General features: G+C 41.0%; 1 protein-coding gene across 1 annotated transcript in view; it reads left to right on the plus strand.

The window, feature by feature from the left end:
• Window positions 1-17,591, plus strand: part of LOC309576235 (vitellogenin-2-like) — a gene marked incomplete at both ends in the record, with an annotated part of 49,960 nt that overhangs the window by 1,236 nt on the left and 31,133 nt on the right. The window contains 29 exon segments of the mRNA XM_082287391.1: window positions 531-782; window positions 1,286-1,447; window positions 1,533-1,681; window positions 2,274-2,424; window positions 2,532-2,689; window positions 2,780-2,945; window positions 3,800-3,925; window positions 4,278-4,496; window positions 5,447-5,664; window positions 5,801-5,898; window positions 6,178-6,302; window positions 6,413-6,514; window positions 7,154-7,273; window positions 7,360-7,549; window positions 9,266-9,359; window positions 9,472-9,657; window positions 10,196-10,340; window positions 10,460-10,682; window positions 10,776-10,951; window positions 11,324-11,743; window positions 11,909-12,202; window positions 12,711-12,761; window positions 13,634-13,720; window positions 14,774-14,986; window positions 15,082-15,224; window positions 15,620-15,758; window positions 16,248-16,383; window positions 16,835-17,021; window positions 17,349-17,437. Coding sequence (XP_082143517.1) covers window positions 531-782; window positions 1,286-1,447; window positions 1,533-1,681; window positions 2,274-2,424; window positions 2,532-2,689; window positions 2,780-2,945; window positions 3,800-3,925; window positions 4,278-4,496; window positions 5,447-5,664; window positions 5,801-5,898; window positions 6,178-6,302; window positions 6,413-6,514; window positions 7,154-7,273; window positions 7,360-7,549; window positions 9,266-9,359; window positions 9,472-9,657; window positions 10,196-10,340; window positions 10,460-10,682; window positions 10,776-10,951; window positions 11,324-11,743; window positions 11,909-12,202; window positions 12,711-12,761; window positions 13,634-13,720; window positions 14,774-14,986; window positions 15,082-15,224; window positions 15,620-15,758; window positions 16,248-16,383; window positions 16,835-17,021; window positions 17,349-17,437 — 4,819 coding nt within the window.

The following is a 17,591-nucleotide window of genomic DNA, read 5'->3' on the forward strand; positions in this document are numbered from 1 at the left end:
AAGCTGGCAGTAACTTTGCCAAAGTTATTGAAATTGCTTCTTATTTACATAGTGTCTCAGTCTTTATAAATATATTGTTAACTGTTGAAATATTTTGTTGATTTAAACAATTCACAAATATGAAGCAAATATAGAAACTAATTTTAAATAAATTTAAAAATGGTGTAAGTATGAGGTAAAATGAAGTGTTCTAAACCTGCGATTTTTTACATTTAGAATTATATAAGCTTTTTAAATGCTAAATTTTGTCTAAAGCAGAATATTTATTTTGAGGCTGACAAAAAGGGAGACTTTCATTTGATGTGTTAACTGCTTCTGTAAGAAAATAGTACTGTTGAGCCGACAGGATTTGCACTGGTTTTACAATAGTGTAACCATGAGACAAAAGAATAAATTGTTGTATGACTTTCTAAGCCTACATTTGGAAGGAAAGAGTATCTAACTATTGCTTCTGTTAATTTCTTCCAATCTGTTTGCATATTTAGTACCAAAGCAATTTTATTCACTTAAGTTTCTTAATTTCCTCCCAGATCCGCTCCCCACAGTTCGAGGAATACAATGGCATCTGGCCCAGGGACCCATTCACTCGATCTTCCAAAATCACTCAGATGGTTTCCTCATGCCTTACCCGGTCCTTCAAGTTTGAATACAACAGTGGACGGATTGGAAACATCTATGGCCCAGAAAACTGCCCTGATATTTGCATTAACATAGTGAGAGGAATACTGAACATGATACAGATAACCATTAAAAAGTCGCAGAATGTGTATGAGTTGCAAGAGGTGTGTTTCTTTCCGTTCTAAAAGTATTTTGCTGAAAGGTTGTGTTTATTCTCTTTAGTTACTTTTCCTTTGAGTTTGCATCTACTTTTGAATGTTTGTAGTAAGAAAAGGGTGATTTTTATTCATATAGAAGAAAACGTGTGCATGTGTGTTGAACAAATTATCTGGGCTGAATTCTTTCTAAAACATCTGTCTTTAAGTCTTAACATACAGTTCTTCAGAGAAAAAAATTATTAGCTATGAATTATTTGTTATATGGCTTCCATAATACAGTTATTTGATACATTTTATTTGTTAATTGTTGATACTCATTAATTGATTACTTTTTAATTTTAAACTCCATCCCCTGTCTGAGTATTGTTCACATGCCTATTTTTTAGTTCAGTAGGAATAATTGTATGTAATAGTAACAGGTTCATTGATAATCTTCATTAAGTAAAACTTCTCACACTGTGAAATCCTGATGTAATTGTGAAGTCTCATCATCTGTATTCATCTGCCAGGCTGGAATTGGAGGTGTTTGCCATACAAGATATGTCATCCAGGAAGACAGGAAGAACAGCCGAGTCTCTGTTACCAAAACTGTAGACCAAAACAATTGCCAGGAAAAAGTGGTGAAGAGTCTTGGAATGGCTTACATCTATCCCTGCCCTGTTGACGTGATGGTATGTGAGATGTGAAAAGATCTTCCTAATTACAAGCATGGCCATGCTGTTCCCATTCACTCTTTGGGTCTCTCTCCTCCTACAGAAAGAAAGGATTGTCAAAGGGACTGCAGCTTTCTCCTACAAACTGAAGCAGTCAGACAGTGGTACCCTGATCACAGAGGTGGTGTCTCAGCAGGTGTATCAGATCTCACCATTCAGTGAACCCACCGGTGTCGCTGTCACAGAAGCAAAGTAGGTGGGACATGGGCTTCCTTCACAAAGTGAGAATAATTATAGGTTCTATCAGTCCCCTTCACCCCCAGTTGAAGTGACATGAGAATTGAGCTCCACAGCAGTTGGATAGAGGTAATCACACTTGGGACTTCCACAGTCCTAAAAGCTCAGCAAAGCATTCTTTATTTTATACCCTGGTCAAACTTACTGGCATTACAATTACATGGAAGAAAAGTAGAAAAGCTTTTTTGCTCACTTATACCATAAGAATGCAACATTACTGCTCTGTTTGTCCTGAAAAGGGGCTAATTTATAGTGTCAGGAGGAAGATGGTGCACATAGAAATAAGATCATTCATTACACAGAGTCAGTATCTTTCATTCAGCAGACAGTAGTTTTGCTTCTCCTCAGAAACAATTTCTTTGTAGATAACTCCAATACCATTTTGTTCCAGACAGAAGGCTTTATTGATTAGCAAAAGGCTTTATTTTGATAAGAAAAATTATCATAGGGTAAAACTGATACCTTCACAGTATCACTGAACCAACAAACAAGGTGCATGGGTGAAGAGAGATAATGCCTTTCTCCTGTGACATTTGTCTCTTGACAGACAACAACTCACCTTGCTTGAAGTGAGGAGTGAACGGGGGAGCTCCCCTGACATCTCCATGGAGAACTATGGAGGCCTTCGTTACCAGTTCCCAGCAGTACTGCCACAGATGTCAGTGCAGCTCATCAAGACAAAAAACCCTGAACAACGGGTAGAGGATTTTTTTCCAAATTGCTTTTCTAATTTAAAAAAAAAATAGTGATCATAAATTCCAAAGAATGTAATTATGTGTGCCCTCTCTCTTGTCTTTTGTAACAGATAATTGAAACACTGCAACACATAGTCCTGAATAACCAACAAGATTTCCACGATGATCTTCCATACCGTTTCCTGGAGCTTGTCCAGCTCTGCCGCGCAGCAAGCGCTGACACCCTGGAGTCCATCTGGAGACAGTGTTCAGATAAACCCCGCTACAGGTATTTCATTGTATCAACCCTTAAGAAACTTTTCTGGTTTTGTGACAACTGGGAAATAAAATGAAGGATTTTTTGAAAATCTCTTTGCAGGCGATGGCTGCTGAGTGGAGTTTCTGCAACAGGCACCACAGAAGCACTCAAATTCATTAAGAGCAGAATCCGTGGTGATGACCTTAGCTACCTTCAGGCTCTTCTAAGTGTTCCCTTTGCTCTCCATTTAACAAAAGCTGATGAACACACTGTTCCAATAGCAGCAGTGAGTAAAGCCATGTGAATCTTTCCTGTCTCACAGTGAAAGGAATGATAGTCAATGACCTGTGATTAAGTACATTAAAGACTGCATTCTCCTCTAGTGTACACTAGTTTTGTGCAAATGTTGACCCATGAATTTCTTGTGTCATAACATTTATTAGAGGAGAGTTCTGTGTCTTCATTTCTCTGTATTGATATAAAGCCCTTCTCTTATAGGAGCTTCTGTGATTAATTCCCATTTTAGTTTGCTGGGAATTAGTTTAATTTAGTTTGCTCTGTCACGCCTTCTACAGACAAAACTTCGTCCCCTTTAATCTCTTACTTCTGGAACAAATGATGATTGGTGTGTTATGTCACTTGAGCAGCTCTTTCAATTGCAAGCTAGTCCATGAACTGGAAAGTGCTGCAGGAAAAGTATTAGTGCAAACATCAAATATGTTGATACAATAATGAATCATTTATTCTGAACAGAATTTTTGCCATCTCTAGTCAATATTCTTCTTAAACAGGAAAAGAGGATATGATGTAAAAATGCATCATTAATATAATTGGGGTGCACAATTTTCTAGAGATATTCCATTGGTGTTTATCCATAATCTTAATGTTTTCAGTGTTATGTTCAGTTGAGGAAAATCAAAATGTGGCTCTGTAACCTAACATATTTATAAACTAGTGGGAAATTAAGCTCCTAAGTGAAGCTTCCGAACATAATGTCTACAACCTACTTTCATTTGTTTGGATGAGAACAGTAATCATTCTGAAATTGATCCCTTCAAATAGGATCTGATGGTTTTCCTGCACTGAAAGCTTCGTGAAGCACTGTATTAAATAACTAATTAATTTTTTTCTTCTTCACAGGATTTAGTGACAAGTTCTCGAATCCAGAAAAATCCCGTGCTTCAACAACTTGCCAGCTTGGGATACAGTTCTGTGGTGAATAGATACTGTTCTCAGACCTCAGCTTGTCCTAAAGAAGCTCTCCAGGTGAGTGGATTTTTGCCAAGTTTTTTTTTTTTTTAATAGCTTAATAGTGTTCATTATATTAGCTTAATTCTTTTAAGATACAGTATAAAAATGGTGACTGGAAATATAAATACACATTTTGTAGGTTTTCTTCAGAACAAAGGCATCAAATCACTTTATCAATGTAGTTATTTGCTTCATCATTGAAATCATAGTTTTCACATTGCAACGGTAAAATCCTGAGAGAAACCACTACTGAGTGACTTTATTAAAACCAGTTGCTATATTGTGATAGGCTTTTCAGTGGGTAAGGGGGACACTGTGGACAGTCTATACACTACAATGAGAAGATTGAACTGTGCTTTGTTTACAGCCCATCCATGACCTGGCAGATGAAGCAATCAGCAGAGGCCGTGAGGACAAAATGAAATTAGCTCTGAAGTGCATTGGCAACGTGGGAGAGCCAGCCAGCATCAAGCGCATCCTGAAGTTCCTTCCCATATTTTCCTCCAGTGTTTCTGATATCCCCATCCACATTCAGATTGATGCCATAATGGCCTTGAGAAAAATCGCTTGGAAGGACCGCAGAACAGTAAGTAGGATGCGGTAGGTTTTCCCTACTCAATGAATTAGAATATATGCCATAAGGGGAATGATTTTAATGGTGTTGTGTGTATAGATTCAGCATACTTTTTAAAAAAAAGATTATTTTTAAGAACAATACTGTACAGTTTTACATTTAGCTGATGGTTTCTGCTAAGCTGGAACAATAATTAGTCAGTAGGAAGCTTCCAGAAGGATATCAGCTGTGTTGCTTTTGTCATCTGTCGTAACCAGCTAAGTCCTGTGCTAGTTATATGTAGTGGACACTTAGACACCTAAAAGTCAGATACGTAATTTAAATTGTCTCTATAGTCAGGAGGAGAGACACTTTCTGTTAAACTCCTAGGCCAAATGTCGGCATTACTCTGCCTCTTTTAGACCCCTGCCTTGAGGTTGGATGAGTCACCACTGACTCCACAATGAGGTTGCTGTCACAGAAAGTGTAGGCGAGACTCCTGCCTTTCAGGTGGGCTAGGCAGAGGACCTATATGAGAAACCATTCACTCAGACTGCCTTTGGTGAACTGCTGAACCCTTTTAAAACTGGTCTAAAACAGTGAAGCATACTCACTGAGTCAGTGGAGTTTCTTCAAAGAATGAATCTGTCTTATTATCTACATTTTTTTCTTCCAAAGATATTCACTGAGACTTGAATTAGCACACAAAGCAACGCTGATGCCTTTTTGATTGTCATGGGTTGACTCAATACATCAATAGATGGACGTTTATTTCGGGTTCAGTGCCTCCATGGGGCTGTTCCACCGTGGCCCCTTCAGCCATATTAATAAAGTTACATGGAACCCTGCAGTAAAAAAGATCAGGAAACCTTTCTACAGGGATAATGATCCCCTCTCCCATATTGCCCATGGGTTAGGTGTGGATCCAGTTTGCAAAATGGTTTCAGTTACTGGTAATTCCAGACACTGTTTTGTCTCTGCAGGTGCAGGGATATCTCATCCAGATCCTCGCTGACGAGTCGCTTTCCCCTGAAGTGCGGATGATGTCTTGTGCTGTTATATTTGAGACAAGGCCTGCCCTTCCCTTAATAACAACCATTGCCAATGTGGCCATGAAGGAGAGCAATTTGCAAGTGGCCAGTTTTGTGTATTCCCACATGAAGGCTTTGTCCAAGAGCAGATTGCCGTACACGTACAACATGTGAGTAGAGACAGAACAAAGCAGGTGCTCTTCTGCAAATAATGATCTTCTGCATGTGCTGACAACTGAAGTCAGTTTATTTACTGACAGGGTGCAGCTTATTTCTGAATACTATTGCCTTTCTCATTTTGTTTAGATCTTCAGCTTGTAATATTGCCCTTAAGCTGCTGGCCCCCAAATTGGACAGGCTGAGCTATCGCTACAGCAAGGTCATACGTATTGGTGGTTACTTTGGTAAGTGCTTCAGTGATCAGGAAACTTTCACTTCAGAAATCTACTCTTAAAATATTAAGTCCTTTGGAGAAATATGGCATTCTTTCTTTCAGTGAGAAATTTAATTAAATGTGAGACTCACATGTTTAGAGTAGCCATTTAATGATTTCTGCCTAAACAGTTAGATTTTATGTAATGACAGATCTTACAGCTCACAGTGGAAAAAGCTGCAGAAATATGATCTTGAATGATAAGCAGAATGGTGACAAAAAAGATGTCTCTTGTTTCCTTCTGCCATAGATAACTATAAAGTTGGTGCTGCTGGAGATGTCTTTGTTATGAACAGCCCAGGAACAATGTTCCCATCAGCAATAATTTCCAAGCTGATGGCATATTCTGCAGGGTCGGTGGCTGATTTGGTGGAGGTAAATATTTACCTGAGACAGTAATAAATCAAATTAAAGTTAAAACTGCTCACAAAGTTTCCTCTCTATAAGCATGTTGCAGACTGCTCCTTCTCATGCTGTTTTGGTAGGCTGGTGTCCGTGTGGAAGGCCTCACAGAAGTCATCGTGAAACGAAATATCCCGTTTGCTGAATATTCCACATACAAAAAGATAAAGGAGATTGGAAAAGCTGTAGGTATTTTCAGTAATACAACTTGTGTGTTATGTGAAGGGGCATTTAGTGATGCTTCTCACTCTAGTTAAGCCCTGTCTCAGGAGCTGAACTCCTCTCCTGGGAGTCAGCTCAAGTATTTCTGTGAGGGACAGACATGCAGTGGGGACTGCAGGGAACATCTGCCATGGCTGCAGTAGCTTCTGCCAGTTGTTGCTCTGGCTTTACTTCCTCCCCACCTCAAAGACAGCTCCAGGAGGAGCACAGGAGGGGAAGGGAGCAGCAGGCATTGCAGCATGGTGTGTCACATGCCTGGCAGGCTTACTACTCCCTCGCTTCATCTATCTCACCTAGTTTACAAGAATATGCCTTTGTCTTCAGGAGAAAAGATTATTTTTTTGCTGTGCTTTCAAACTGGGTTTGGTGGTACTAACAGCCCGGACCCTGTGTGTGAATGTTATTGTATTGGATTACCAAACATTTGCAGGCATCTCAATGGTGGAAGAAAGTCTGAATTAGTGCATTCACGCTATTACAATCGGAAATTTTAGAAGGGAAAAGGGCAACTTGGCCAGTGATGGGTTTAGTCACCTGGATGAATTATCATTTGTGAAGGGCTGCATTAAGAAACTTTGCTTGTTTCTTTATCTGTTCCTCAGCTGCTGGGATGGAAGGAGCTGCCAACAGAAACTCCCCTGATATCAGCCTACTTTAAACTCTTTGGCCAAGAGCTGGCCTACATCAACATCAATAAGGAAGTCCTACAACAGGCTGTGAAGGTACCAGGAACCCCTACTTTTCTTTGCAATATTGGACAGTGTTACACTTTCATATCCCAACCTCCTGGATCTCTGTTCTATTGCAGACTGTTCTAGAACCTGCTGACAGGACCACGGTGCTGAGGAGACTGGCTGGCCAACTGCGCAGTGGCATTGCGGGACAGTGGACACAGCCAGTGTGGCTGGGAGAGCTGCGATACATCGTCCCCACCTGCACGGGCCTGCCTCTGGAATACAGCTCCTACATCACTGCTCTGGCCAGGGCTGCAGTCAGTGGTGAGCTGGGAAGTGGGAGATCAGCTGTACAAGCTCTGAGCAGGGGGTGAGAGGGACAGGGGCTGAGGGAGGCTGGAGAAGGAAGTGGAAAGCCAGGAAGTAAAAAAAAGAACTAGTTTTTGTATTGGAGAGTGGGGCAGTGAAGATGTTTGAAGAGAAGCTGTATGCAGTGATTTGTGCATTGTCTTTGAACGGATTGAAGACAGAAAAGGTGAGATGAGAACTTGGGAAGCCAGAGAGAGAGAGGTCACAACATTCAAGGCCAAAAAAACCCAAGAGCTGCCTGAGGAGCTGATGCAAACATGGGCAGAAGGGGGTGACTCCTGAGAGATGCACACACAAGCTAAGCAGGATTCAATGTTGATTTAAACAGAGCAGAAAATAGAAGACAATAAAAAGAGAACTGTTAGTAAAGTTAAGGCAGGGAGAGAAGAGGGCCTGTGAAAAGAGGTGGGAGTTCTATTTTAAAGGAATAAATATGCAAGTGCTAATCCTCATCAAGAAGTTAATTCAGTGATCACACTGTGTGCTGTGCAGCAGATATAAATTAGGCAAAATTTTCCCTTGTATCTGCTGACACCACATAAGGAATACTTGTGCTCTACCATGTATCCACTCTTTGCTGCTCTTGGTTTTTGGTTTGTTAGTTTACTTTAGTAATATCTTTGCAGCTCTGCCCCTTCTGTGTGTTTTCTGTATATTTTTTTTTTTAAATGACAATCTTGTAGCCAAGTTGGGGAGGTATGAACTGGATGGATGGGCTACAAACTGCGTGAAGGTTGTCTGGACTGCTGATCTTCAAGGGTAATCAACAGCTGAAAATATAATTGGTGACTTGTTACGAGAAACGTTCCTCTGCCGTTGGCACTTGTTCATTGCCTTTTTTAAAAATTTGAGTTTTAGAAAAGAAGGCACCCTCAGCAAATCTGTGTCAATATTGACACTGAGTTAGTGGGAGCAGTTGCTGCACTGGGGGATCAGGCTGCCACTGACAGGCAGCCTGACATGCTGGAGAGGATGGCCTGACAGAAGTGTGGTGAAATTTGACAAAGGCAATGCAAGGTCCTTCATGTGGGATGGAGTAACCCATGCAAGTGTACAGGCTGGGCATCACCTAGACAGAGAGCAGTTTTGTAGGAAGGCCAGGACAAGCTGGTACGATAAACCAGCAGTGTGCTCATGTGGTGATGAAGGCCAACATCATTATGGGCTGCAGAAGCAAGAGCAGAACCAGTGTGACAATGATTTCCTTCTCTATTTGGCACATTTGCAGCTGCATCTGGAGTACAATGTCTGGTTTTGGGTCCACAGTACAAGAAAGATGTTCACACTTGATGTGAAGAAAGATTGGAGAGCAGAGTTTGTTTAGCCAGGTTCCCTTCATTTACTCTGTCTTCTGATTCCCCATGTTTCTAAAATTTTAATGTTACACTAATTACAAAACTTTCAATTTGGGCCAGCTCTTCCTTTTCTAAGTATATTTTTATTTCCATTTTCAGTATGTTGCAACAGAACCTTTGCCTACAGAACAATCTGCCTATATATTTTCAGTATTCTTCAGACTCATAAAAGGTCTCATGTACCCCAAAGTCTGTCTTGTTTTCCAGTCATATTTGTTGTACTAACAAAAATACTACCTCCTGCTGAAAACTGCATTTGCTTATGTTCGACTCCTTTCATTTTTACCATGTTTAAATATTGCTCTTGCATTTGCAGTTGATGGAAAGATAACCCCCCCTTTAACTGGAGATTTCAGACCTTCACAGTTGCTTGAATCCACTGTGCAGATTCGTTCTGATATAAGTCCCAGGTATGGCAGGTTTCTAAGGCTTTACATGTGAAGGAGGTTTTTAAGAGAAGGCAGAACCACGTGGGTAAAAAGAGCGCCTTTCTTAACACCTGACTGCTGCACTCTGTTTCAGCTTATACATACAGAAATTTGCAACAATGGGTGTCAACACAGAATACTTCCAACAAGCTGTGGAAATTCAAGGCAAGGTCCTGACAAGAGTCCCAACGAAGTTTGAAGCCAAGATAGACATGAAGCTGAAAAATATTAAGATTGAAACGAATCCATGCCATGAGGAAACTGAGATAGTGGTCGGAAGGTATGGCCCCGTTACTTCAGAATATTTCACGTTGCTGAAACCTGACAAAGCTCACTATTGACTGACCTCCCACAGAGGTTTCTAGATAGGCAGAGTGACTCTTCAGCATGTAGCAGAACCTTTGGGATAAAGCATGAGGAAGAAAAGTACAGTAGCTAAAAATCAAAAGATACCTAAATTATTTAGCAGTGTAATTTTTATATTAAATTGTTTAATTTTTTTTGTGTTCTTACTATTTTTATTATTTTTGTCTTTTAGGGATTTTGATTTTTATGTTTGAAGGAATATTTTTGTTGTTTTGGAAATTTTGTTTAAATTTATCCAGATTTTGAAAACTTCCTGCAAATAAGAAAATTTATATTTGTAATGAACTCTTATTTGTTTTCAATAATATTTATATTTCTAAATTCACATACAATCCCTGTGTTCAAATATCCTATCTCTGTGCTGTCACATGATACTGACAGGGATGTATTTCATTTAATCCAAAGACAAAGGGTCAGAATAATTCACCATTTTTTTGCACGTATCTCAACAGACATCAGGCTTTTGCTGTATCAAGAAATTTAGGAGAGCTAGGTGTTGAAAAGAGAACCTCAATTCTCCCAGCACATGCTTCATCAAATATTGTGGAAGAACCTTTCAAATCATCAGATAGAGCTTCTGGTGAAGATTTCACAAAGGTAACCTATTTCTTTTTGCTTATGTAGTAAAACTTACCCTCTCTGTAATGGATGTCTGTAGTTTTACTCTTGCCTATGACACACTCCCAGTGGTGTTCACATACTCATCTCTAATGCAGCAAGAAGCTGACAGCACATCAAGGAAACGTGCCTATAGCTCTCAAGAGGATCTTCGCCACATCACAGGAAGAAAAGCTCACAAACGAGACATTTGCATCAAACTGCGTCATCTTGGGTGTCAGCTCTGCTTTTCCAGAAAGTCACGAGATGCCAGTTTCCTAAAAAATACATATTTGCACAGATTCATTGGAGAGCATGAAGCTAAAATAGTCTTGACCCCAGGTAAAAAATACTTGATCCCAGGAAAAAGCATCTTAGGCTTGGCAGTGCTATTTGAAACACTATAACCTTCTAATGCGTGCAATTGGTGTGTAGTTGAAACAGATGCTGATATTGACAAAATTCAGCTGGAGATTCAGGCAGGATCCAGAGCAGCTTCCAAAATAATTCATGAAGTAAACTCAGCGTCTGAGGAAGAGGGTGAATCATCTCTGTATGAGGACATTCAAGCTAAACTGAAGAAGATTCTAGGCATTGAAAATGTGTTCAAGGCAAGTGACTTCAAGCATGACAGTGGGGAGCATTTTCCCCTAAACGAGGGCAAGAATTTGAAGTTCAGTGTGGAAAGCTGGTGTGGCAAAGAAAGGATGGGGCTGGTTTGAAAGGTGCCAGTGCCCCATGCTGAGGGATTGCTCCTATGGGGTGCATCCAGCAAGGTGGTCTGTGCTGGGCTGGATTTCAGCTGGGTAGAGTGGATCTGAGGGAATTCTGCAGCTTCTGCAGTGAGTGAAGCAGGGAGGTGGTTTTTCTTTGAAAGGCTGGTGTGAGAACCCAGCCTTGTCTGACAGCCACAGAAGTTTTTACTTTGTAAACACAGGACCAGACGTATTCTTTCTTTTGCACCTCTTGGACTGTTTTTGCAGGTTGCAAATAAAACACGACACCAGAAGAAGCAACCCTCAAAGAAAGAAAACACTGTGCTAACAGAGCTTGGGGCAGACCCCGATATAAAACGTCCCTCCAGCTCATCTTCTGCCTCCTCAGCTGTCTCCTCTTCCTCATCATCTGCTGTTTCTCCTCGTCGTAAAGAGGCTGGTGATGAAGATGAGAATGATCAAGAAAAGCAAGCGACAAACAAAGATGAAAGCAGCAAGAGCAGCAGCAGTAGTGGCAGAAGTAGCAAGAGCAGCAGCAGTAGTGGCAGAAGTAGCAAGAGTAGCAGCAGTAGTGGCAGAAGTAGCAAGAGCAGCAGCAGTAGTAGCAGAAGTAGCAAGAGTAGCAGCAGTAGTGGCAGAAGCAGCAAGAGCAGTAGCAGCAGCAGTAGCAGTGGCAGAAGTAGCAGCAGTAGTGGCAGAAGCAGCAAGAGCAGTAGCAGCAGCAGTAGTAGTAGCAGCAGAAGTAGCAAGAGCAGTAGCAGCAGTAGTGACAGAAGTAGCAAGAGCAGCGGGAGCAGTAGCAGCAGCAGTAGCAGCAGCGGGAGAAGGAGCAGCAGCAGTAGCAGCAGCAGAAGCAGTCACAGCAGCAGTAGCAGCAGTGGGAGCAGAAGCAGCAGCAGCAGTAGGAGTAGCAGCAGTGGGAGCAGAAGCAGCAGCAGCAGTAGGAGTAGCAGCAGCAGCAGCAGTAGCAGAAGCAGTAGCAGCAGCAGCAGGAAGTCATCAAGCCATCATAGCCATGGGCATCACTCAAAGTATGTGAATGGCAGCAGCAGCAGCAGCAGTGAGTCACTGAGCCGCCATAGCCATGAGCATCATTCAGGGCGTCTGGAAGGTGGCAGCAGCAGCAGCGCATATTCCAAAATCTGGGTAATTTTGTCAGTAAATCGACTGATGCTGCTAATGTTTGTGAATCATGTTCCTGATGGTGGGTGGCCTTGCATGACAATTCAGGGCATTATGGGTTGACCAGTAAATTTTAGCAACATAAAATTGCAAAATTTATTCTACAAACACACCTGCAATCATTGGCACAGATGTCTACCTCATCTCAAAAGTTTCCAGTTATTTGTTGAAACTTTTGTTACTGCCAGGAAATGGGTTTTTTTGACAATTTACTGCCCATAAACATTGCGTATTTCTGTCTTAATTTTGTGGTAGAAACATTAATGCTTTATATGAACTACTTTATCTTGCATTACGTTCTTGCATCTAAGCATACAGAACTATGTATGAATGATAATTAGTAGTACAGAACTATATATGAATGATAATTAGTAAATTTCTTATTTAATTCCCAGTGCTTAGATTTCAATATAATTGCAGCATTTCTTTTCATCTGAGGCTTCTAATCTTCTTGTTTTTGTCATTTTCAAAGGAGGCTCATGAGATTTATCAGTACCGCTTTAAATCAGCACATAGACAAGAGGTGAGTTTTTCTTTCCTCAGTAAAAGAAGTATGGAATCTGTCAAGAGTCAAATGGAGAGTTTAAAGGCAACTTGTTATCTTTGTTGAAGAAAATTACAGCACTGATAACATTAGAACCGTGCTGGTTCTTCTGAAATGCGTATAGACAGAGAGCTGTGTTCCTTTTTGTGCTGTGTACATGAAACCACTTGTGGCTCTGCAAAGGAGATGCAAAGTCTCTGCCAAAACAATGAAAAGGACTGGAGCTGCACACTTTGGAGGAACCATCAGAAGCTTGGTTCATTTGACTGGCTTTGATCACTTGGTTGGGATCACTGCAGGTACACAACGAGGATAGTGATGTGGACAAATGTGGGAGGATACCTTATAGTATTTTGGTTGAGCAGATTCTTACTAGGGCATAAGCCAGCCAGAGCAGTGTACTTGATATCCGTGTTCCTCAAAAAGTAGCATTTCAGCAGTGCCTGTCCATTCAGATGCTCCTTTCCGTTCAGTTTGTCCTCCAGTTGATCAGGCTGGTGCAGAATTTCTGGTCTTTCATATTGAAGTGAGAAGCTGATTTAATTATACTTTCTCTGGTCCACTGTTTTTTCATATGGGGAAGTCTCATTTAGACATGGTCCTTACGGACTGTGAGGAGTCAGATGTGTTTGGGCAAACAAGATTTTTCTGAGTTAGATCCTACATACTAAGCAGGAAAAAGCCTATTGCAAGTCACTGAGGTACTCAGGGTTGGAATACAAGCTTAGCAACTCCAAGTGCCATGAGAGAGAGCATTGTTCAGCACTGCTTCGTGCAATTTCTTCAAGCATGCTTTAAAGTTACCCTCTTAAGCATATTGTGGTTTTGTTTTGTTTTGTTTTGTTTTGCAGTTCCCAAAAAGAAAACTCCCAGATGACCGAACTAGCAGCTCCCATTCCTCTGCCAGATCCAGTCGTGCCTCATCTCGAGCTTCATGGGTTAGTTGCATCTTTTTTAGGGGGTTTTGACAGCTTGGAATGATGGCAGAGTGGCTGTGCACTCACAGCGATTGTATATTTAGGATAATGGGAAGGGAGAAATGCCAGCCTCTCGAGTCTCAGGTATCAGTCAAGACATGCACCATAGTTCCCACATGCTCTTTTCTCTCCACCGAGGATCCTTCTTACTTGCAGTACAACCCTTCCCTCAGGGGAATCCCACCCAACAGATGCCTGCAGAGACTGATCTTGTGACCTCTGCAGCCTGGATGGAGGTTGAGGTGCTGCAGTGCCAGTGGAAGGACATTGGCGATGGCAGCCAAGGCTCCGAGCAGCCTCAGACAAAGGCATGTTCCAGAGGGGACATGGAGAACCTGGGTTCCTCTCTATCACCCAGCTGGATGTGTACAGGCTTGAGAATGATGGAGTGAAGATACTGAAGGTCATAGTGCAGTTAAGGCTGTGCTCCAGGGGAAGAGGTTCTTGATGTTGAAGAAAATGTCCTGGATTATATTGTGTGCTGGGTTGCTGTGCAAACAAAAAACCTGATTGTCCCACAGAACTCCCAGCTGAAGCTTGAGGAGAAAGCCAACATAAGATCCAGACGGATAAACAAGAGGAGACAAGCTGGGGGATGTTATTGCTGTGGGAGTGAGTGACGCATACAACTGACAGCTGATGTTGTTCAAACGGAACCGCTTTCTTTTATTCACAGGCTGGATACTAACAATGAAGCCCAAATCATATAGTCATTACTGTATTTTAATTATATTAATATTTCCATGGTATCAGCTGTAGCTCAGGAAATGGCACAAATTTTGGCTCATATAAACACAGTGATAAAATCCATCTGGCATGCAGAGGCACGTGCACGTTAAAGTCATACGCACGAGGTTTTATAGGCACATATATATGTGTGACACATATGCTGGTATATATTTGTGGCTCAGTTGTTTATTTTTCATTTATCCATCTAGATCTTGCATCTAAAATGTTCCATGGTAACTCTTCTATAATTATATGCTTTGCATACTTTCTCCCCTTTCTTCTTAGCCGAAGTTTTTGGGAGATGTTAAAACTCCAGTATTAGCTGTTCTTCTTCATGGCATCCGTGATGATAAGAAGATAGGAGGCCTCCAACTTGTGGTATATGCTGATATTGACTCAGTCAGGCCCCGGATGCAGGTATTTGTGTCAAACCTCACAGATTCAAGCAAGTGGAAGCTCTGTGCTGATGCTTCAGTCCTCAATGCTCACAAGGCAGTGGTAAGGCTCAAAACTAGCTTGTACAGATATATATGGATCACAGGAAAACCATGCTTCAGGCATTAAAAAATGGACCATTTATCCCTGCATTACAGGCTTACCTGAAATGGGGACGGAATTGCCAGGACTACAAGGTTTCATCTGAGCTGGTAACTGGGCGGTTTGCTGCCCACCCTGCTGTACAAGTGAAACTGGAGTGGCCTAAAGTTCCTTCCAGTATCAAATCCACAGCAGAATGGTGAGGATTTAGTCTTTTGTGACACTTGTTCACAATAGTGGTCAACTGGGAAAAATCAGCATCTGCACACAAGGTTCTAGTGGCTTAAGTGCTTGCTGATATTTTATTCTCTGGTCTGTCCAAGTACTGCCTTTGGACGTAAAAGCTGAATGAGATTACATCTTATTTTAATGTACATGAATTCTTTATCCTGGACATAATTACTGAAAACCGAGGAACAGATCCTTCCTTTCGCTGAACACTTGAACAGTAGTGCAGAGAGTGGGTGTGAGGACATAACCAGGGATCCTGAAGACTTGTGCTACTTACACACAGATGTGAGACAATCTGGTTGGGATGTGTGCAGACATTTGTTTCTCCATCTCACCAGATATCTCTGATTTGAACTTTTGAAGGTTTTACAAGTTTGTCCCTGGGGCTGCATTTATGCTGGGGTTCTCTGAAAAAACGGACAAGAACCCTTCTCGACAAGCCAGGGTGATCGTGGCTCTAACTTCTCCAAGGACCTGTGATGTTGTTATCAAGCTTCCTGATGTAATTATGAAATATTTTTATCACTCTTGTATTTTTTTCCTAGTAGAAAAGTGTGACTGTTTAATTACAGTGGGCCAATTCTGAGAAAGAAAAATTAAATTAGTATCAGTTTGGGTGCAAATGATGAAAACTACTTTTATTTATTTCCAACCTTTTAATATTTCATAAAAGGACATTTATATAGTGGTTTTGTTCATAGAGAGAGAGATGGGTACTCATAAGGACATGAGTTTCCATCTGTAGTATCTGAATAAGTGATCACTTCATCACCTTTGAAAGGCAGTAATTAATTCTCTCCCAAATAATACTTGAATGATTTCTCTCACACTGTGAGAGAAAACTGAGCAAAAGGAAAAACCTCATGGACAATGAGTCAGATGAGTTGTGTTCACATAAAGTCTTTGCAACAGAAGTAGAAGAAATAGGAAAAAATCTTACCTGTTTGCTGGCACAGGTGCATTTTGAATGTGCTTTTAAATTCCTTTTCAGATTACCCTCTATGAAAAAGGCATGAGGCTTCCCCTGTCACTTCCTGTAGGTCCAAGGATACCAGCTTCAGAGCTGCAGCCTCCCATCTGGAATGTCTTTGCTGAAGCTCCTTCTGCAGTGCTCGAGAATTTGAAAGGTCAGAGTTTAATGGGGTTCAGAAGCATGACAACTTCAGTCTCACAATTTACTTGGACACCTTCTTGATTTTGCTGGCATTGTTTATCTCCATTTAATTAGGAAATGTTCTGTAATAATGTGAGGGTGGTTCAGCTGGGAGAAAATATTGTGCATATAGTACAGAAATCATCAACATTTCAGGGATCAAGATACCAATTATCTGAAGTGGTAACATTTAAAATTTCTGGCAATTATTTTTTGTTAGATAGAGAAACATATTTTATATGAATTTTTAAGAATTTATGGGTGCTTAGTAGCCAAAAGTCCCTGTAAAGCATATGAAAATATCACATAGTGGAAAAAATACAAAGCTAAAATAATACATCACTAAAAATAATAATAAAAAAACCCCATTAAATGGCCTTCTCTCACGGAAAAGCAAATACTCAGTGGCATTTTTTTTTAACCAGCTCAATGCTCAGTTTCCTACAACAAGATCACAACCTTTAATGAAGTTCAGTTCAACTACACAATGCCAGAAAACTGCTACCACATCTTGGCTCAGGATTGCAGCTCTGACCTGAAGTTCGTGGTGATGATCAGGAATGTAGAAGAAGCTGTGAGCCTGAAAACAATCAACATCAAGCTTGGCAATCAGTAAGTAACTTCTACTGGATGCTGGGAGCATGAGGGACCTCATTGTCCACATTTAGCATGAGAGGAGCTCTGATCTGAGCTTTACTGCCACGGTGAGCAGCCCATGGGGCTTCAGCACTCCCCTTATTTATTTTCCGTGCATATTGAATGTGATGCTGAACCTCTTATCCTGCATCTCAGGTGACAAGAATACCCCTGATGTAATTTAAGCATTTGAAATGAGCTTGTGCTCTGACCATTGATATTTAGTGAGCAGGAAAATGCCTCTGTGATTGTATGTGTGTGAATGTGGCCCAGCCTGGCTGTGAACACTCTTGTCCTTGACAGTGAAGTCGATATGTTCCCTGTGAACGGATGGGTGAAGCTGCTGGTGGATGGCGCTGAGAGCCCAACAAATGTTTCATTTACGTCTGCTGGTAAGTGATACAGCATATGCTGTTTAATTTTCACATATGTTTTAGGAGAAAGAAGGAAAGAGAAGGAATCTGTGAAGGAGATTTGATCAGTTTGTATTCAATAAGTGTTTCTTTGGTTTTAAGGTAATATTTATTTAAGAACATGTATTTTACT

Source organism: Coloeus monedula, assembly GCF_965178545.1.
Source record: "Coloeus monedula genome assembly, chromosome: 9".
Lineage (NCBI taxonomy): Eukaryota > Metazoa > Chordata > Aves > Passeriformes > Corvidae > Coloeus > Coloeus monedula.